The sequence below is a fragment of the Pinus tabuliformis genome, chromosome 6 (assembly GCF_031772625.1).
Source record: "Pinus tabuliformis cultivar Carrire ecotype Pingquan chromosome 6, CPIR1, whole genome shotgun sequence".
NCBI lineage: Eukaryota > Viridiplantae > Streptophyta > Pinopsida > Pinales > Pinaceae > Pinus > Pinus tabuliformis.
Window position 1 is genome coordinate 95,760,897 of NC_142292.1, and position 22,689 is coordinate 95,783,585.

Genomic DNA, 22,689 nt, shown 5'->3' on the forward strand with positions numbered 1-22,689 from the left:
ATGTATTTGTAAACTCGCACGTCAAGAAGCACAAGTTTCAAAAAAATTCAAATTAAATTTTAAATTCATTATAATGACAAATTATTATTTTTATAATTATTAATTCATAATTTATGACCCTCATACAAGTTGGAGTCCCAGCACCTTAATGACAAAGTCCACATCTAATACAATCTTCAATCGTGGGTGAAACAAATTCAGAACACACAAGTCATTTCATTGGATGGGATTGACACCGCTACTACATGGAGGATTCAAGCCAAAAGGCCTATCATGGAATCAACCCCTACTTTGTTAAAGGAGGCACATGAGAAAGTAGCAACAATAGGGGAAAGAGGCAAAGGTGGCGTTGGTGGAGCAAGAGGAGTTGACACCACCTACCATAGTTACCACTAGAAGATGTCATAGTCTACTTTGCTTCAACTTTCAAATTCAATGTTTTTTCTTAGGTTTTCCTTATTTGTTGTAGATGTTTGGTAGACAAGTTATGGTATCAAAATACCCAATCTCCAAAAGCTTGTTATTGGAATGCTCAACAAACATGTAGCTCATTCAAATGAAAGCACAACTAATGTATTTGTAAACTCACACATCAAAAAGCATAAAAGCATAAGTTGATAAAAAAAAAAAATAATAATAAATAAATAAAAAATCAAATTGAACTTTTAAATTCATTATAATGACAAATCAATATTTTTATAATTATTAATTTATAATTTAAGACCCTCATACAAGTTGGAGTCTCAGCACCTTCATGACATAGTCTACATCTAATAAAATCTTCAATCGTAGGTGAGACAAATTCATAAAATACCTAATACATAGGTCATTTCATTGGATGGGATTGACACCACTACTACATGGAGGGTTGAAGCCAAGAGGCTTGTCATGGAATCAACCCCTGCTTGTTTAAAAGAGTCACAAGAGAAAGGAGCAACCATTGGGGAAAGAGGTAAAGGTGGTGTTCGAGCAAGAAGAGGCGACACTACCTACCATAGTTACCACTAGAAGATGTCATAGTTTACCTCATATTTCTTCTTCTAGAGGATGTCAAGAGTCCAATGCTAGTCCCAGAGCCTTTTCCTTTAGAGGAAAAGCCATTACCTTTTCTAGTAAAATCACTTGTTGGTAGCCTTCTTCCCTTAGAGGAAAAGCCATTACCTTTTCTAGTAAAATCACTGGTTGGTAGCTTATGTCTCTAATTCATTACAGATGACTCTTGATGATGAGATAAATTTATCATATTTTTTGTTGATATTTTGAGACTAAGTCGAGACTCAAGATTCAAAACTTGATTCTTGTTGATGTGGGATGTAGCACTAGACATCTTATATATCAGTTTTATTTTGATATTTATGTGGTAATACATTTATTTGTTATAGATATCTTATATATTAGTTTTATTTTGATATTTATGTGGTAATACATTTATTTGTTATAGATATCTGAGAGGCTAAGAAAAAAAATTGTATTTTTCGATTTTGCCAATTTTGCCTTTTTCTTTAGAAATGAATGGCATATATGAATGCAAGGTCCATGCAAAGGAATACACAAATAGTAAATGATATTATAAATACACGAATGTCTTACTATCCAAGATCTCCCTAATCTTATTCATGGTCTTCACTATAAAATATATTATGAAATTATAATCTCTCTCAAATAGATGGCTATAGTTAGCAGTGGAATACTGGTTTATCTAGCTAATATTATCACTCGTAAATTTTGGAATTTGTATGGCAAGGTCCGGCTTGCCAACAAAGAGTTATGCCTGTTGTATTAGTCAGCCAATATATTGACTTTAAATCACAACAAAACTCTTCCACAAAACAGAAGATATCCCACAAGATAATACATGAAAAACGACCTTCCATTGACCCTTCCATTAAAAGAAACAAAATTTAAAGAACAAACACCAAAAACAAAAAACCTCCATTGACCCTCCAAATACCAAAATGTCAGAAGCTGAAGTTGTACAACATGACCATTTCATACGGCTACCAATATGTACTGTTCCATTGATCGATTAATGTGTGGGGGCTGTATATGCCACCCGTTAGATTTAAGCAAGTACATTATCCAACAGGTGGCATATATTGTCCCTGCGCATTAATGGATCAATGGCACAGTATATATTGGTTGCCATTCCATACTAACTCAATTGCAGAGAAGTAAATTCCTATTTGATTCATTCAATAAATAAGAGAAATCAGGGTCCTCGGATCACCCTAAAACATTGCTGAGATTTGTTCCACGAGTAAAGATCTATTTCAACTTATGGTACAACCATCATATCAAATCAATTTGACACTTGAAGAGATGAATTGGTACAAAACAAAGTTTTGCAATTTTGCAAACATGCTCAGATTCAACAAATCATTTCCCAATTGATCTCTTGGATGTGCTAGAAATTTCGTAGTTTGAAAAAAAGGGATCTCAACAGAGAACCGGTTAACATTTCCTGTAGAGCCACCAGGCTAAACCAATTTGACATCTTTAATGAAATTAATTAAAATAAAAGGTTGGAATTCTGCATAACATGCTCAATAGGAAAAAATGAATGCAGATGTGTCCCTTGAATAAGCTCATAGCTTTGGACATCCTTAAACAATGCACAAACACCTACCAAAATCCAAGACTGCTCTTCTCTAATTACAAAATTTGGATGTTTGACCTCATTACAGCTGGCATTTGCATAATGCAAAAACAGCAACCATCTTATTCAAGCTTAACTCTGTCCAAATCACTAATAATCTCTTCACACTGTAGACACAATCAAGACGAAAGAATTTGGTATGGTTTTATAGAAAGGACATCGAACAAGGGCAGAATACAAAATTTCAAACTTTTGAAATAAAAGCATACCTTGATAATGTGACGCATAAAGTTATCAGCGTATAGCTTTGAAGACTTTGATTCAACAATATGAACAATATCCTGAAAACATGAAAATGTCTCCATAGTTAAACAAACTAATATTCACTTGCAAAACCACCCTAGACCTCAAAAAAATATGGGAACACCAACCAGATGACACAGGAAAATAAACAATCCTATGTTTCTAAAAATAGTCCTCCAAATCGAAGTTTGAAGAATTACAAATTAATTCTCAAACAACGGTCTGACAAATACTTTCGAGAAAGCATTCTTAAAATCAACCTGTACGCATACAATGGATGTCAGAAATATCTGGACATAATAGCCCAATTTGATATATACTGATTTACGATATCTAGGCAGCAATATGAAAGCCATAATTGAAATAGCAAAACCACGACTCTTGTAACTAGGATCTGAACTGCTAAACAAATCTATTTTAACCAAAACCACGACTCTTGTAACTAGGATCTGAACTGCAAGCAAAATCTAGAATCATTGGATCGTCACTGCTCATCCAAGAATAATTTGAACTAGACAAAACACCAGAGTTATAAAATTTAATATCAACGAGACATAGAAAGGATATAAATAACTGACAGCCGTAAACAGACAATAAGAATGCAAAAAATTATAGAAGTAGAATGCAAGACCAAGAGCAAATACCTCATCAATATAAAAGTCAACATCCGCATTTGATATAATTCTTCCATCATGATCAATTGCATGAGTCTTATGCTTGTATGTCATAAGAGTTGTCCTGATATCCAAATGGGGATAAAATTGATGTTAGTTTCAACCAGAATAATGGATGCTTATTATACATTTGGATATCCAAGAAGAAGAAATTTTCTTTAGGAAACAGAGGTCCTACAAGCTTACACACCTTAAGGTAGACTCATCAACGTCCATAAAATTCGCGAGCTTTTCCATTGAGATGGATGTATACAACTTCAAGAAGCTCCGTAGACCTGACAAAAGCTGTTGCTGTCTTACTTCTGATAAGAACAGCTTCAACTGAAGCCTATATGCATCCTGTCAAGAGTCACTTTCCATTAGTTAAATATGACACAACCAATACATACTCAATTTCTTAGAGAAGTAAAAAACACAAAATAAGGTAAAAGAGACCATCTGGAAATAACAACCATTACATTGTTACGAGTGTATAGTAACCTTCTTTGTCCAATTTTGGATCCTTAGTTTGCATGGCCTTAAATCTTCATAATATATATATATATATAAAAATACCATTGACTGATGTATAGCCTGGTTATGTTTTATTCTCCTTGACTATGAATTTTATAGGAGTAATTTTTTAGTCTGACCAATCTGGAAATATCCTAAAAATTATTTTGGTTCATATTTTTTGGTTTACTGATACTGTATGTCTGTGACATAATTTACAACTGGTAATTGTGTTTACTGATGGGGTTACTGTGTTTACACTAACTAGTAACTGTACCACACCATTAAACTATTTAATTGAGAACATGTTTCAGTGTATTCCTATAACCTCATCTATACTGGTTCCTAGTTGTTTGACTACTGTCTTTGTGATTGCTGGCATCAAAGACTAGGTTATGCATCCCATGAATCAAAAGATTCATTTCAGAAATCCAGTTATTCTCTCTAGAACATTTATAATCAAGGATCAAAACAGGATCAGAAAATATCACAATTAATTCAACTGTCCACGTATAGTTATGCTAGCTAATTGATACGAGTCATGACCTTATCATTATAATTCATCACACTTGCTATGTTATAAATTACAAGATGACAGCAATAATGTTTACATTTAACATAACCACAGAACCATCACTGTACACACCCATTATGGCCACTGCAGCATAATTAAACACGGACAAGTCGACTATCAACACCCATATTACTGCCCATGTTCATGCAATTATCAAAAACGTTACAACAGTTCCAGTAGGAGATGATACAGCTGCAGATCTGCTTAATCTACAAGCAATGGGTGATATGGCATGGTCTGCTTCTTGTACTGCATTATGGCACCAAAGATGGTTCCACCTACTCTGACTGCTTTTCATTTTATATCCAACCACATGACTACCATCTGTAATCTAGATGGATCACTTTCAACACATGGCAAAGATGCCCTATGCATATCTCTGTTGATTTCCAATATGCATATGCATAGAACCCATTCTTTGACATCCATAAGACCTTTACTTTCTGGAATATGTATAAGCATCCCCTGCTTCACCCCAAGAAAAGGTTTGAACAATATCTGACTCATGTAGCCAATGGCACTTGAATAAATAACCCTAATAGTGTTTTCTCTCTATAAATTTAAAAAATAATAATAGATCAAAGTAGTACAGAATGTAAATATCATCAACCTGAAATTTGAAATTCATAAGCAAACTCGAACAGTATAAGAAACATAAATAGATCAAACAACACATTCACTGCAATAACATTGGAAAAAGAAGTAGAAGTAGATCCTGGAAAAAGAAGTAGAAGTAGATCCAACATTACCTGGTTATAATTTACAAGAGCTTCATCATAGTTTGGTACTGAAGGAGTAATAAACTTAGGACAGGCATATGAAAAAAGTTCATCATACACAGCCTCATCACTTCTCTGCATTCTTGCCATCTTCTCTCCATACTTCTCTTTCAGCTGATTGTTCACATTTTCCTCAACAAGCTTCATTTGTGGACAGATAGAGAGGCATATAGCCAATAGAGCATACATCTGTTCATTTTTCTTCAGAATTTGGTCAAACTGTGGAGACTTTTGATGGAATTGTTTGGTCTTTATTATATACAACAGAACTTGATTGAAGGCCCGTATTGCCTCAACATACCTGTTACCAAATGCACCAATTAATATGTGCCCTGTCTTTCAAGCATTGACTATAGCCATTTTGCAGAGAGCTACACCCCAAGCTTAGTATATATTTCTTAAAAAATGGAAGAAATTATAAATGCTTTGATACAAGGCAATTTAGAATCTATTGACTGAGACTTAGTACTTAAATGGCAGGGTAAAACACCAAGCAAAACAGAATGCCATGAGAACAACAATGACTGGGGTTATAGTGAACACATGCTGAGTTTTATTAGCTCACAAATCCTAAAGAATAAAATGGTAACAAAAGAGAATGAATGAAATAGAAGCTGCAAGCTATGCATAGCCCAGTTTCAATCTCCAAGCTTGCAACCTGCTGGATCCCAAGCTTAAAACACTAACATAAAAATAAAGACCTTGCTGACACAAGGGAATATATATATATATATATATATATACCTTGTTAATATTGGCAAATCATTCAGGAAGGGGGATGCAGGGAGAGGCAGGGGAACCTTGTTAATATTGGCAAATCATTCAGGAAGGGGGATGCAGGGAGAGGCAGGGGCAGGTCCTTCAGCAGACCAAGCTGCCAATATACACGGTTTATGCCAGCACCCACTGAGGCCCCCTTCTTGGTCAGCAAGCTAGTGTTCACATTAGAAGAGCTTAATTTTTTTAGGCCAGAGTTTGACCAGACCAATACTATAAGTCAGTGAATCCAGGTTGCAACTGCCTCTATGAAAGATTCACACTGACCAGTTTCAGTTTGAGTCAAGCCAAATAATGCACTTTAGTTCCTTACAAAAGTTGTCCAGTTGAGCAATATTGGGGATTCCTTCATTTCTCTTATCATTCGAGGTTCTATTTTCATTGTTAGTGGATGGTCTTTTGTCAGTCATTGTTGGGCTCTGCTGCCTGCATAATTCCTCTCACTCTGCAAATATTCTCAGGAGTTGGGAAACAAAAGAGAACTTTAGTTTCTTTCAAGTCTTACCCCGTTTATCCTGCAAAAGTATAAGAATCTTGACTTTTTATGGAGCATAGTTCTGTTCTCAAATTTTCTCCATTTTTTGGGATTGTCAGCAAAATAGATAGACCTCCAATCAAACTGCAAGCACAAGCTGTAAAAGTATGTTTCACAAGTTATAAGAAAGGCATCAGGTAAGTTGGGTCTTAGGCCTTTTGCAGTTGTTTACTGCACTACATGTTTCTTTGTTTAACATTTCAAGACCAGGAGAAACAAGGAAAATCATAGAAATGGAGCCATAGTTCTGAGTCAGAGAGCCTAGGTTGTATCTTAAAACTTGGCTCCCCGGCTCTCATCTCACAATAGTTGTGCCTTCTTCATTTCCAATTTGAGTAACACTTTCAAATCTGCCTCTTAACAGAATGGAGAGATGTTAGAGCATAATGATAACATCATTGATAAATTCATCTTCGCAGAGATAGAATATCAGAAAGGCATTGAAATCTTCACCCAGATACATGTCTAAGTATACTTCAAGAAAGAATTTCTGGATGAGATTTGGATTTCCAATGGTTCTCACGGAGATATAAGTTGGATAACAAAAATACTGCTTTCAAATACAGGATCTGTAATGGATATGAACATCTTGCTGTGTCTTGCAACAGGAATATCAAAGAAGAACCATAAAAAGGATAAGAAAAGCTTGGATGGAGAAGAGAAGCACCAATGCAAGTTTGGGTTTTCTTCCACATAAATCCACAACTTCAAAAAGAAGAGATGGTCAAATGGCTCTATCTCAAGTGGTTGGGGTGGAGAAATGTTATCCTCTCCACCCGGATTCAAATCCTGTATGTGACATGTTTCAGTTCTCATGAGCCAATTGTTGTTGAGGCTGTAATCCACGTGGAATATCTTACCCAGCTTACAGGCTGGAGCGTGGGCTGCTTGATTACATGTAATACAAGTAATAAATATTTTATAAAAAAAGGAGAAAAAACAACTTCAAAAAGAAAGAGAGAAGACAGATGTTGGGGAAACAATTCTGGCTTTTGATGCAGAGTTAACAAGCTTCATAGAAAACAAAAGGCAGATAACGAGGAAACATTTCAGGTTCAGGCCACTGATGGGGAGGGAAGAAGCTTCAAAGGAAACTGCTTGAAAGGAGATGAAAACATGGAAATCCTTCACGTGTAACTGACAAAAATCAAGTTTTCATGAAAATTAGAAGGTAGTTGAGAGTCAAGACTGAGGCAGGATAATTCATTTCCAGCAAAACACGCATAAAACCTGAAGTGTATTTGGCCGTTCAGAAGGGGCTGAAAAGAGGATTAAACCCCAATTAATCCAGGGCCCAGGCTCTTCTAAAGGTTCTGTAGGTCAGGAATCTGAAAACGCGTTCTTTTGAATAAACAGAAGAAAATAAAGGGACAGGTCTGGAAAATACTATGGACAACCTCCAGAGTCAGGCGGCTGGAGAAAACCACCTTTAGGCCTCTTGACGTTTGGAAGAGGCGGTGTTTCATGTCATTTCTATCAAAGCACTCGGATTGTACAACTATAGACTGGACTTTTTATGAACTTTTCCAATTAACAGAACTAGATTTTAATTAGAAAATAGAAATAGGTATGAATTCCCAAGGTTGTCTTTTCTGTTATATTGACAGATAATCAGAGTGTTCTCCTGGAAATGTCCTAGATCAAAAGATCTGATATATAATGTTGTGACAGACAAAAAATGAAAGATGTATAGTCCCTAGCTTTTACCTTCTCAACATAAGGTTGGCGAATCCATAATAATAAATAGTTGTGATATGGCTTCCAATCACTGAATTGTAGACACCTGTCTGGTTAACATCTATAGGTGCCAAGCACTTGAGTCCACTGTAATAATCTCCAAGAAGGCAATGTACACGAAGTAGACCAATAATACTAAAGTATCCCAGAACCTTCAGAACATTGCTTCCTCCATTGTAGTCATATCCATCAGTTGCAGTAAATGTTAAATTACCTTCTTTCTCTTCCTCTAGGATCTGGATGATCACAGACTTCTCAACAAGAGCCTGTAAATAGTTCAGCACACCATAGACATTCCACACCTGCAAAAACGAAATTGAATGATTTTATATGTCAAACTGAACTCTCTCTCTCTCTCACACGTATATACCCCAGGGGAAATGAAAAAGATCATCCACAACAATATGTAGACACTACATTACTTAATAACAATACATACAATATGTGAGGTGCTTCATTTGACTAGAATTTGTCCTATACACAGTTTTTAAGTTAAAAGCATTTTTAAAAAAATTGGTAAATTGATTTAAATTGTGAATATCATGGTCAGTTTAGGCCATATTTATTGTTTGATGTGCACATTAGGACAATGAAATGAGTTAAACTGGGAGCAAAATTCTATGGAATTTATTTAACTGAGTTTTCAGTGCAAATAAAGGCTTTCAAAACAATCATGGACATTTCAAGCATGTGAATTGCAAGAGTTCAAACCATATCAACTCAAGGGTCAAGACTAAGAAACATAGCAAACATAGCTTACTATGTGTCGAAGCTTTCTGACAGCAATAAAAATAATTTCTAGAATTCCTTCTGACAGCTGTAAAAGTAATTTCTAGAATTACTTCTGACAGAAATAATTGACTTTTAACTAGGGCTGTGGCTGAGATTAGTGAACAAAAGGAACCTAACTTTTCCAATAACGATATAGAAAACAAGCCAGATAGATGTAATTCTAAACAAACACAAATCGATCTTAACAGAGATTTAGAGCATGAAGCAGACGTCAAAATTACACCCTTGTGAAAAGGAACCAACTGAGGAAAATGTTCTAACCTGAATAATGGCCTGGCAAAGCTTGGTGATAGACTTGTTCTCCAGATAGAAATTCAACCCACAAATAGAGGAGAGTGACCAAGAGGAAATTCCCTCTGGCCTAGGAGAATTACAAAAAGTAGATTAGAAAATGAGAATGAGAGAAAGAAAGAGAGAGAGATAATGAGGAAGATGGAGTCAAGGACCAAGGAGAGAACATCCAAAGATGCCAGGATGGGAACTGAGCAGAGGAAATCCGTAGTGAAGATTGGTAAAAAGAGTTTCCCTAGAAGTGTTTTCAGGATTGGAAGACAATGATCAATAAATTTGAAAAAAATGCAAGTTGTTACCAGATGAAAGTTAAGTGGTGGACTCTAAATTTTCCAAACCCTAGGTGACTGCTGTCATATGCTTCTTTATTAAATAATTCAGGTCTTGAATTTACTCAATAACAAAAATAAAAATCTCAACATGCATCAATCACACAGATGGCTGAAAAACACAGCGGAAGCATAAAAAAAAAAAAATCTCACCCACTTAGGTAATTACTCCAAATCAGCTTTTCATTCCATCAAAATACCTTACAAGGAAACCTCCACACACTGCCCAAAAAAGCAGCATGCATGGATACCAAAAAAATTTCTTTAATTGAGCTTGTACAGCCTGTTGAAAAATCCAGAAACAGCAGAAAACTGTTGTAAGATCTGCAGGACAACCTGTATGGTCTGCCCATATGACTATACGGACTATCTGTATGATTGTACAGACTTCAATACAACTCTACAGAACAATGTCCTAGGAATTCGAACTTCCTTCATCCATATTTGGTGATAGCCTGAGTGGAGGTCCAACTTGGTAAAATTTTTGGCATATACAAACCACTGTCTCGTACTGCATGCCACTAAAGAATGTCTTTTCCCTGACTTCCTGCTCTCTCTCTCTCTCTCAACTGCTCAAGTGTGTGTAATAGCCTATACCTTACCCCGTCTTTATAGTTTTAGTGTAAAATCTATTTTTAAGATTACTCCTAGTCTAAGTACAATTTTAGACTCGATTGCTAAAAATAAGACTTTCACTTTTTTTTCTAAAGCAATTTTCAAAATAGAAGTACTTTTCTAAAATTAAAATTACTTTAGAAAATTAACTTTTTCAAAAATATCTCGAATTACTTCTCACATGTTCACACTGAACATATCCAAAGGTTCCTTTATGAGCTATAATTCTCAACACTCTCTCTTAGCAAGGAAAGAATCATGCATCAATCCAAGTTTGTCTCTGAATGCTTAAACTTCCCTTTTTCCAAGGGCTTGGTCAAAATATTAGAAACATGATGATTTGTGGGTATATGTTGGAGCTTCACTACTCCCTTTTGAATCTCGTCTCGAATGAAGTGATACCTGATCTCTATGTGCTTCGACTTGCAATGGAACACTGGATTCTCAGAGTTTGATAGAACTCTAATTGTCATAGTAGATCACTGTGGGATCCAACTCCTAATCAAATAAACTTGCAAGTGACTTGCAAATCCAAATGGCTTCACAACTCATTGTACTATCCACCATATAATCTACCCCTACTGAGCTAAGTGCCATAGAAATTTGCTTCCAATTGAATCAGGATATCATCGTTGATCCCAAAATAAACAACACTCTTATATTCTCTTTCTGTTTGTTGCATTGCTTGCCTAATCGAAGTTTGTATACCTGTACAACTTCACCTCACCATCTCCAAGATAGCTCCGACCACTGTGCTCCCCAAATACCTAAGCACATGTTTTGCTACTACCCAATGCTCCTGACTCAACTCCACCACACACTCACTCAAGGTGTTTGCTGCAATACATATATTTGGCCTTGTGTTGACCAAATACATCAAAGAACCTATAAGTTGCATGTACAACATGGGATCCACCAACTCTGAATATGTAATTGTCACCTTCTTCAAATTAGTGATCATGGGTATGGCCATAGGTTTGCAATCCTCCATCTGAAATGTCTTCAGGATCTCTACTGCATACTTACCCTACCCAAGGAATATCTCCCCTTGTTTCTGCCAAACCCACAAACGCAAGAAGAAATGCATCATGCCAATGTCCTTCATCGCGAACCCATCTACCACATCTACTTTTCACCCTACAAAGAACTTATTTGCACCTAAAAGAAACAAGTCATCTATATAGAGCACCAAAATACACAAACCAGTCCCAGCAAATATAAAGTATAAGTTCAAATCTACTTCACTTTTGGTGAAGCCCACACCAAACAAGTACCATCGATCCTATAATACCATGCTTTCGGTGCCTGCTTGAGTCCATATAAGGCCTTCTTAAGCCTGCAAACATGGGACTCCTTCCAATGTACCTCAAAGCCTTGTGGTTGTTCTATATACACTTCTTCATTAATGATCCCATTAACGAAAGATTTCTTCACATCCATCTAATGTATCCTCCATCCCATCACTGAGACAATAGACATAACAACGCTAATGGAAGTGTGTGTGGTGACTACAGCAAAAGTCTCCTCATAGTCCACTCCCTCTCTTTAGGAGAACCCTCTCACCACAAACCTCACTATGAAGTTCTCAATGTTGCCATATACAGCATGTGTGATCTTGTAGAGCCACTTGAAACTCACAATTGATTTCCCCTTTGGTCTCAACACCATGTCCCAAACATCATTCTTCATGATGTAGGTGTGTTATGGAATCCTGCTAGTCTGCTACCTCCTGGAAAGTGGAGGGCCCAAAATCAGTGATGATGCTCATCAAATGCCATATAGTCAAGAAATTTCTTTGGAGACTTGCTCTCCTTGAATTTGCTCATAGGAGCCTCAACATACCCTTGAGTGTTGAGTTTTCAAGTGCAATAGATACAAGCAAATATTTCTGAAATATCGATAATTACTTCTAATAATCTATATCTTCTTTTAACAATTCCAGATTATCATTAAGCAATTACACTTCAGAAATTCAACCATAAAACCATAAGGACAGTAGAAATCACAATGCACAAAGAGAGCACAGGATTTACCTTGGGAAAACCCAGCTAGGGGAAAAACCCAGCAACCTTTTTCTTAGAGAAATTCTTCAATTCAACAAGAGATACACCTAATGTTGCTAGTCACTATGAGGTCAAACTAACCAACAAAGCTTATGGTCAAACCTAGTCTCTAGCCCTCAAGTCAAGCCTCCAAACTGCCCTGTAACTTCGGCCCTGCAACTCTGCCTGCCCAGAAACTGTTGCCTAGAATTCACAAATACGAGTTCTGGAGAGAGAAATGCGAGCTAGAGAGAGACAGAGATCTTCGTCCTTCTTGTCCTTCGTTTGGATGCCCAGAAACTTCTTTCTCATGTGAGGTCAAATAGTGCCCTTATGGAGGAGGTTGAATGCCTTTATATAGTGTTCTGGCTTCACGAATGGGAATGTCCCTTCACTGGGCCAACTTGACTTGAGGGAGGGCTGACTTGACTATTTTAGAGCCAAAAATTCAAATTTTAAATTTCAAAATTTTCCCTTTTAAATCCGACATGAAGAACATGTCTTATACAAATTCTTTTAAGGGCCAAATAATCACAATGACATGAAAGAATATGTCTTACAAATTCCTTATGCATTACAAGTGCTAAAATATAAATTATGAAGACCAACCATAGCTACAAAAATCAACATCGAGCATCCCTCAATGTTTGTGTGATCAATCGAGGTCTCCTGACAAAACTAGAAGGGGCTAATGTCTCCTCCTCACCTGAAATTTGATTTCTTGAATTGGATAGTTCTTGTTTTAGGTGATCTTGGCTCAACCTTCGAAGCTTCCTACTCATCTTCTATTATGGGTATGGGCTCATGCGGTTTCCTGGATGCAAAGTCCTCCTCAAACTTTACATCTATGCTTACTATTGTTTTACTCTATGCTAAAATATAGATCCTATAGGCCTTTGAAGTCTGACTCTAACCCACAACTAAACCCTTTCTGCTAGAGGGCTCCAACTTGGTCCTTTTCTCTACAGGTAAATGAATATACACTAAACAACTAAAGATGAGAAAATGACTCACCTGTAGCTTCACACCAATGAATGCCTTGTTTGGTGTTTGTCCTTCAAGATTTTGTGCTATGCAAGCTACTATGTTGCACGCCTCTTCCAAAGAAACATGGACAAGTCCTAATCATGTATCATGGCCCTAGAAACCTCTATGATGATTCTTTCTCTCTACAACTCCATTTTGTTGTGGGCGATATGAAACTATCAACTCCCTCTTCATTCTTGCTTACTTGCAAAAATCCTTGAAATCATTGGAGGTACACTAACCCCCATTATCTAATCTCAAAACCCTGATCTTATTTTCTATTTTGTTCTCAACATTAGCTTTGAACTCTTGAAACCTGCCAAAGACTTCATCCTTCATCTTCAATAAATAATCAACATTTTGCAAGAAAAATCATCAATAAAGGAAAAATAGTACATACCTTCCAAAATTGATGCTACTAACTTCAATCCACAAACCTCTAAATGAATCAAATTTAGAATCTCCTTAAAGTTGTACTTACTACTCAAGAAAGCAACCTTGGCATGCTTGCAAAGCACACAACCTATGCATACTCCTTATTGCTCAATGCTAAGATCCAAAAGTCATGTGATTGTCTCCCTCAGAATAGGCAACACTCTATATTGCAAGTGCCCCATCCTCTTGTGCCATAACCCACGTGGGCTATTACTACTATGACCCAAGGCTCGAATAGGTTCACCCTGTAACATGTACAAATTGCCTTCTCTAACCCCAATCACTTGTGCTACTTCTGAGCTAGATTCTTCCGACCTAATAAAGACTTGTGTTTCCTTGAACTCTACTACAAAACCCTTATCTTCCATAACTGAAACTAAAAGAAAAAAAATTCTTTAGACCTAAAACAAGTAACACATCATTGAAGTCAAAGAGCTACCCGACTTGAACAAGAAGGAAATAGTACCAACACCTACTACAGAATACTTTGCATCATCACCAAGCTCAAACCCTACTCATAAGTCCTACTCTGTTAAATTAGAAAACAACCATTCAGTTGATATCATATGACGAGATGCCCCATTGTCCACATATCACGCATTCCTCGAAACTATGCTAGTAAAAAGGCAAGATACCAATAAAAATTATTTCTCAAACTCAATAGCAAACTCGTCCTAAGTTTCTACTAAGGTTGCTACTTGCTTCTATTGTTGCTACCCATTACCCTTCTTTTATGGACATTGTGATGCATAATGTTTGAACTTATGACAAATGAAGCAATTGATATTACTCAAGTCCCTTACCTTTATTGCAACCTATTCCTTTTCCCCTCTTCGTCTAACTAAATAAGGCTAGGTTCTTGTTGCCATCCTTCTTGTTGGCTTTTGACTCCATCCAAGTCTCCTCCCGGATATCATCCCACAGTGTTTCAAAGTTGGGAAGTTTCTCGCAGGCACAAACACCTTGAACAAATGGTTCCCAAAAACCAAGAATCCATTTAGTGCCATGTTCACCAACTCAGTGTCTTGCACCTTTTCTCCAATTATTACAAGTTGATCATGAATCTATGTGATCTTCATCAGATAACTAATAACAATATTAAATTTGATCATCTCTATCGATCTAAGTTTGTTCCACAAGATCATTTTCGTATTATGTTCTCACTATTGTATAAGCTTACTAGTGCATTGAACATCTCCTTAGTTGTATTTCTTCTCAGATATGTGAGGGATGAAGTGATCTTTAATGGCATCCATGATCATCTGTTTGGATATTACCTCTTTGCTGTGGGTTGCCAACTTCTGCGAAATTGTCAGTGGTGTCACCGCATCTTTCACGATGTCCCAAAGATCATTTTTTCCCAACAAGAGAGTAACCCTGACCTTCCAAGATAGAAAATTAGAGACACCAACCAATCTGTTCTCAAACCTGAGGCTAGTTGATGCCATTTCTGATCTGCACACAAACTACTACTCTTCGATCTTTTGATCAAAGAAGCTCTAATACCATGTAAATTTGGAGAAGGGTGGAATCCTGCGTGGTTTAATTTTTCTTCAACGTATCAAACCCTAGGTGATTGATGTCCTATGCTTCATATTAAATAAATCAGATCTTGAATTTACTCAATAATAACAGTGTACAAATAAAACATGTATCAATCACATAGATGGCTGGAAAATACAGCAGTAGCATAACAATTAATTTCTCACACACATAGGTAATTACACCAAATCAGCTTTTCATTCCATCGAAAAAGCTTACAAGGAAAACTCCACAGGCTGCCCAAAAAGACAGCATGCATGGATACCAAATAAATGCTCTAACTGAACCTGTGCAACCAGGTAAAAAGCCCAGAAACATTAGAAAATTGTTGTGTGGCCTACAGGATAACCTGTGTGGTCTATCCATATGAACCTGTCCATACGATTGTATGTACTTCCGTCTGACTGTACATAACCATACAAACCACTGTCTCATACTGCATGGTGCCCATGAATGCCTTTTCCCTGACTGCCTGCTCTCTCTCTCTCTTTCTCTCATGTTCAACTGCTCAAGTGTGTGTAGTAGCCTCTACCTTGCCCTGTCTTTATAGTTTTAGCAGAGATTGATAATATCAGTCTCGGCAAAATATCGGTGAGGGTCCTGAAAACATCTTTTCGGCAATATCAACGAAATATCGGAAAATATCAACAAACATAAAAAAATCATTTTTTCAGATTTTTAAACATATAAAGCAATAATGTTATTTAGCCGAGATCTTCAAAACATCATGATATTTGGCTAAGATTTTCAAAATATCGCAATATTTTTCAAATCTGAAAATATCGCGATATTTACCTGCCAAAATATCGTTTGCTTGAAAATCGTGCGATATTCGCAATATTTCACAAAATATCGCCGATATTATCAACACTAGCAGAGACTCTATTTTTAAGATTACTCCTAGTCTAACTACCATTTTAAACTCGACTGTTAAAAATAAAACTTCAATTTTTTTCTTTTTTCTAAAGTGAATTTCAAAATAGAGTTACTTTTCAAAAAATAACATTTTCAAAAATGTCGCAAATTACTTCTAGTACATTCACACTGAACATATGCGGAAGTTCTTATCCAAGCTATTTGAAAAAATCGAGGAAGGGGCAAAGAGCTCACCTGTATGACTCGAAACCTGAAAGAACTAATAAATAATGAAAAACATGGAGACAATAGATGGTATGTTTAAAAAACAGTCCCTAGAAGGGTTGCTGACTTGCTACCCAAAAGTTTTACCCACGTCATATTATGAAGCTGTCAACCAGATATACTGAATTTAAAAAGTGAAGATCATGGGAGATGCAACTAGAAATGACTTTGAGAAAATAGAAAGGTCTAGGACAAACACCTTGGGACAGAGACAGCATCCAGAACCAGTAGGTGAAGTACTGTTACTTGAAGAATATTATTAGGATGAAGTGACTTCAGACAGGGAACATAACGCAAAAAGAATACAAAGTGTTTGATCCAAAATGTTTTTAGGGGTCCATTATAAGAAGATTAAAGAAAAGATAAAGATATTATGCGAAGGACCAACATAAGAACAACTCGCCCAATGAAGGATACTGACGAGGCATTTAGAAGTGATAACAATAATTATCCAGCATAGATAGATGTTAACCCAGATCTATTGAGCACTGCAAGGAACCAACAAGAAATCAAATAGTAAATTTGCATATGCTTAATGGATCCAGGTTAAATGGATACACACTGGTTTATTCATGTCGTCCTTTTTTGTGTTCTTTTATATTATTGTGATTAGTTTTCTTTTCACTATCATATTGTGCATGTCAATTTTTCTTTCATTTTGAGTATATTACAATCATGTTATTTTACACATCTCATCCATATCATGCTGTAGAGTGCGCTTCACTTTGCAATTAAGATGTTAACCAACCTTAATGTTATTATTCTTATTTTATTATTAATTATCCTTTGTTTTATTTCTTTTCATCCATGTATGCCACATGACTGTTACATTACACCTCATCCACACTAGGCTGTAGAAAACACCACACTTCTCTTGGTGCAAAGATCTTGAAGGATCAGAGATTTGGCCAAGTCTGAATGTCATTGAATCATGTGCAGCTTTAAAAAGTGCACTAACACAATTCGACAGTCAGTGCCAATACCAAAATAGTTTATGTGTCAGCACCATACTCAGTGCCTACACCAAGATCCTGCACTTGCAGAAAGCTCAGCACCTGCACCAGTTGCAGAGCTAGATGGAGGGTCAGCTAATAGCATAACAACAAATCATTTATGATGCAAGAGTGCAATTGTAGCTCTCCAAATCTTACGGAACAGATGTGCACCACGCACGAGGTAAACAGTGCTGTGGAAATGGAGAATCTGCTGGCAGAAGCAGACAACAGGTGATACATTATTTTATATGAATCATTTTTCCCTCCAAGATAAGACAGTTCAGGAAGCTGAAGAGTTTTTCCTTCCCTACAGTTTAATAATTCACTTCTTCCATTGTACCAGGGTTGTTAACTCTATTCAAAACTGTAGCTATACATCTCTATTCTGTCAATAATGATTTTTTATTTCAATACTGCCAAATTTGTTATCAGGATTTTTTATTCATGTTACAGTTATTCTGAGATCTGCCAGTAAGCTTGATGGATGTGACAGCACCACTTGTAATAGCCCTGATAGGAATAACACAGGAATCAGAGAAACTGGATTGCAAGAGATTGCTTCTGCAGGACTCTGCCTAGTTCATGGTAAAACACCAATCACAGACTAAGAGAAAGCATACAAACAAAGAACAGAGCAGAATTGAAGCACTGCAAGAAGGAAGTGGTCATCTTGATGGGAAAATGACAAACCCGGATAGCCAAATGTATCACATTATGCAGATGCAGCAAACATTAACTGCTGCATGCATTCCCAGAATTGATATCAAAGATAAATCAGATTCTTCATGTAAATAAATTCCAGAATCCATTCAGCCTTCTTCATCTTTAAATGTGTTGTCATTGCTCAACTTGGACACTACTCTGAAAGTTGATATGAACACTGAGGGTTGAGATCTTGTCTTATGATGACCAGATGGGTACTCAAGCTGGATGATTGGATGAGTCAGTTGAAGAGGTACCACACAGTACAGCAGTACTGGGATGAGCAAAAACTTGCTTTAATAGAAATCAAAATATGAAGCTTTTGCTGTAGTGGGAGAAATTTAAATTTATATAAATATCTACTAAAGACCAAACCAGGTCAAAGTACGAGAGATCGTAGTTTTAAAAACCAGAACCGGGCTTTGAACCAGCCCACATATCTAACCAGGATTTGAACCAGATTGAACCAGATTCAGTGAACCGGATTTGAAAAAAAATGAATAAAATAATTATTTGTTTATGAAAAAAAAATCAGACCATGATTCCAAACAATTAGAGACAAACTATGCAAAGTTTGCTCATCTATATACCATGTAAGGAGATATATATATATATATATATATCAAAATGGCACTGAGTGCAATTCACATCAAAAACAAAACACATAATCAATGAGGCTCTAAATGGCCTCTAGAGTCCAAAACAATGCTACAAGCTACTAGGCCACCAGCCTACTACAAATCACTAATCAATGTGATCACTCATTAGCCCATGGGGGGCAGCTCAATTGGTGACCACCATGTTATGAAGTATTATGTAAACTGTGAGATTAAAGGTTCAAATCCCCCACGGTTCAAGCCAACCAAAAAAAATGTAATCACTCATTAAACTCATGACTAATTCATCACTAATAGAAATGGGATCGTTAACAAGAGCTACATAAACATCATCCGGATTGGTCTTTAGACTTGGATTCCTCAATCTTACAACACGGTAGAAATTGAAAAAGATTAACATGCCCAATCAATGATTTCGGTTTGAGTGAAGGGTTCATCTCCTCAACATTATAATATGGTAGAAAATCCTTAACATGCCTAAGCAATTATTTTAGTTTTAGTGAAGGGTATATTTTGTTGAATTTTGTAACTATGGTCGCTCTTCATAATGTCCAATTTGTACTTGTAAAGAAAAATTATAAATTATATTTGTGATGAAAGAAAAATTATATTTAGCATGTTCTTCATGCTTGTGATAAAAGAGAATTTATTTATTGATTTGTCAAAAGAATATTTGTATAAGGCATGTTCTTCATGGCCTTTTTAAAAGTGGGAAATTGAATTTTTAAATTTGGATTTTAGACACCACAAGATGTCAAGTCGGCCTATATGTGATCAAGTCGGCTCTGCCCCAAGAGACACCCATTCAGACCCCTTCGAGTGCATATAAATAAGTGATTCATCCTCCCTTCAAAGGCACAATTCAATTTCACACAAAAAGACACCTGTTCTAATCAAAGAAGAGGATAATATTAAAATTGGACAACTAGGTCCAAACTCCATGTTCTGATGCTCAGATTAAGAGGCTAATATTTTTGTTGGATTCCTCTTTCTGAGAGGTGTAAAATCCATATAAAAATAGTCTTAATCCGATGAGCAGAACTTATATTTTGAATTTATTATTCTTAATAAATTATATGTGCAAGGTCAGCCAGTTTTGTAATGTAGGCTCACATGCCCAACAGATGTGTCACACACCCTCATTGATGGATATATATACAGGAAAAGTTGGAGAGAATTTGAACACAACTCACATCTCATTGACCTTTGTAGAACTGACTTGGGTTGACTCATCTACTGGTTGGAGGGTTGTTGTGACACATGCCGGGCTGGCTGACCAAAGGAGACTTTGCTGGTTGAAGCATCCTGTTGACCGCCGAAACGAACACATACATTTTTCTTGTTTCTGATTTGTCTTCTGTAAGATCTGCTTATATGTTCTATCTGCATTTTGCTTATCTACTTGTATGATTGCTGTGAGAAAAGTGAAATTGCTCTTAGCATAGAACATCTACAAAACTTTACATGGTATCAGAGCTGAGGTGAAGACAAACTCACTTCAAGTGATCTCCTCTCCACGTCTTGGGTTTTGGAGAAGGAGATTCACACTAGATTACGCCGGCCTAGTATGATGCCCTAAGGGAGAACGCAGTCATGAAGTCATACGCTATGCAATCATATGCTGGAGTTATGTATACGCAGGAAATGGATGGTTCTGAGATTTCAGATGGGTTCGAGTCTACTGTTCGAATCGCGGGAACGGATAAACCAGTGGATCGCAGAAAAAATTGAAAAAATTTAAGGCTCCTTGAGTTTTCGACGGTCAAGAACAATTAATTGACAGGAGGCGTTGTCGCAATGAGGAGAGCTTTAAATTCCCTCCAAGAACAGCTCGCAGAAGCTGTCTACGGCACGGGAATGTACGGCAGGAATCCCACAAACACGGAATCCCGTTATGTGGCAGACACCGTAAAAGGATCCCACGATTTAACCATCGTGGGATTTTCTCTGGCCAAGAGCATGGGTGTCGGTAATTTCCTTGCGAGCGAGACTTTCAGCGTCGGAGGATACGACTGGGCCATTTACTTTTACCCCGACGGAAAAAAAACCCTGAAGACAATTCTCTGTATGTTTCGGTTTTCGTGGCTTTGGTCAGCGAGGGCACTGATGTGAGGGCTAAGTTTGAACTGAGGCTGATTGACCAGAGCGGCTAGGGGAGGCACAAAGTTCATAGCCATTTTGAACGCAGCCTTGAACGCGGGCCTTACACTTTGAAATACCACGGAAGCATGTGCATGTAGCCGCAGTGATAACAAGCACGGAAGAACCGCAGGTAGAGCCGCATGCATAACATGATAGCCGCAGTGATACAGTCAGCCGCAGTAACGAAACCATCGTCGAGATCCCTCACAGTCAATGAAGAATGCATACGCAATCAAAAGCAACGGAGCTATGAAGAAACGCAGTCAATGGGTCAATAAGACGCAGTGAGTCAACAAGACCTGTTCACGCATTCCTCTGCCATTCTATACATATATACGCTATACAGGTATGCCCATTCTTCATGAAGTCTGGAACAGGGATGGCCATTTTACGGTTTGGAACAGGTATGGCCATTCTACATATTTATGGCAAATTATAACTGTGACAACCGCAGTAAAGGAAGGGTAGCCGCAGTTGAGGAATAACGAAGCTGCTGGAAATGAAGACCTTGCCATAGTATATGCATTGCTAGCCACAGTAAATATATACACGCTGATCATCGAGATAACCTACGCCGCAAATGGAAATATATATATACATATACGCAGATACCTATTCCACTGTTCAATAAATACACGCGCAGGTCGATGGGACATGAATACGCTGTTCAATACATTGTGTATGTATTCATATATACGCTGGCAATGACTACGTATACGCAGGCAATATATACGCAGCAAATAACTGAGGTACATATATGCAGCAAATGGAAATATATATATACATAGTAATATACATGTTGTAGTACCGCTGTAAGGGAAGACAGTCATGATATACGCATAGCATGGAGATACAGTCCTGTAATGAAGAACACAGTCTTGTAATAGAGTCATACGCATGAAGAGCACCATATACGCTGTCAATATATGCAGCTAGAACTCTCTTACGTTCTGGGCCAAAGCATATTTTGGCATACATATAGTTCAATATATATTTGTGTATTGATCTGAGCTCTTGCTAGCTCATATATCCTCAGTAGTAATTCTTGGTTATAATATCAGAACTCAAAGATGCAATCCCGATCTCATTAAGGATGAGCCTCTCAAACGTTGTCACAAGCCTGTTGACAGTGTGAGGTAGTCTAGATGGACAACATGTAAACCTTTGCGTATTGTAAGTGACAGCGTGGCACATAAGACAACCTTAAGGCAGCAACATAATGATGATTCATATTAGCATGGGCAGCATGGGCAGCATGTAGCATGATGATGAATAGGGTTGCATAATAATGGAAAATGCAGAATAATGGGCAGCATGATGATGAAGGCAGATGAGATGGTGCTCCACTGTAAGATGCAACTAATGGACAAAATGGATAGCTGAAGCAGTCACCTTAGAGAATCAGTTGAAGCAATATGTCTTCAACTGATCTCTGTAGATATCAAAAGTCAAAGTGTTGACTTCTGTTGTAATTAGAAGCTGGCATTAAGAGGGAGACTACCACTGCATATACTCCTGAGCAGAATGGTGTTGCTGAACGCAAGAATAGGACTA

At 37.0% G+C, this 22,689-nt stretch overlaps 1 protein-coding gene across 1 annotated transcript in view; it reads right to left on the reverse strand.

Moving 5' to 3' along the window:
* Positions 1-2,324: 2,324 nt before the first annotated feature.
* Positions 2,325-22,689, reverse strand: part of LOC149257431 (uncharacterized) — a 46,871-nt gene continuing 26,506 nt past the window's right edge. The window contains exons 2-7 of the mRNA XM_089414291.1: positions 8,438-8,769; positions 5,389-5,719; positions 3,764-3,912; positions 3,544-3,637; positions 2,866-2,937; positions 2,325-2,763 (exon numbers count right to left, since the gene is read on the reverse strand). Coding sequence (XP_089270417.1) covers positions 2,719-2,763; positions 2,866-2,937; positions 3,544-3,637; positions 3,764-3,912; positions 5,389-5,719; positions 8,438-8,769 — 1,023 coding nt within the window. The 3' untranslated portion in view covers positions 2,325-2,718. The remainder of the gene's footprint in view (positions 2,764-2,865; positions 2,938-3,543; positions 3,638-3,763; positions 3,913-5,388; positions 5,720-8,437; positions 8,770-22,689) is intronic.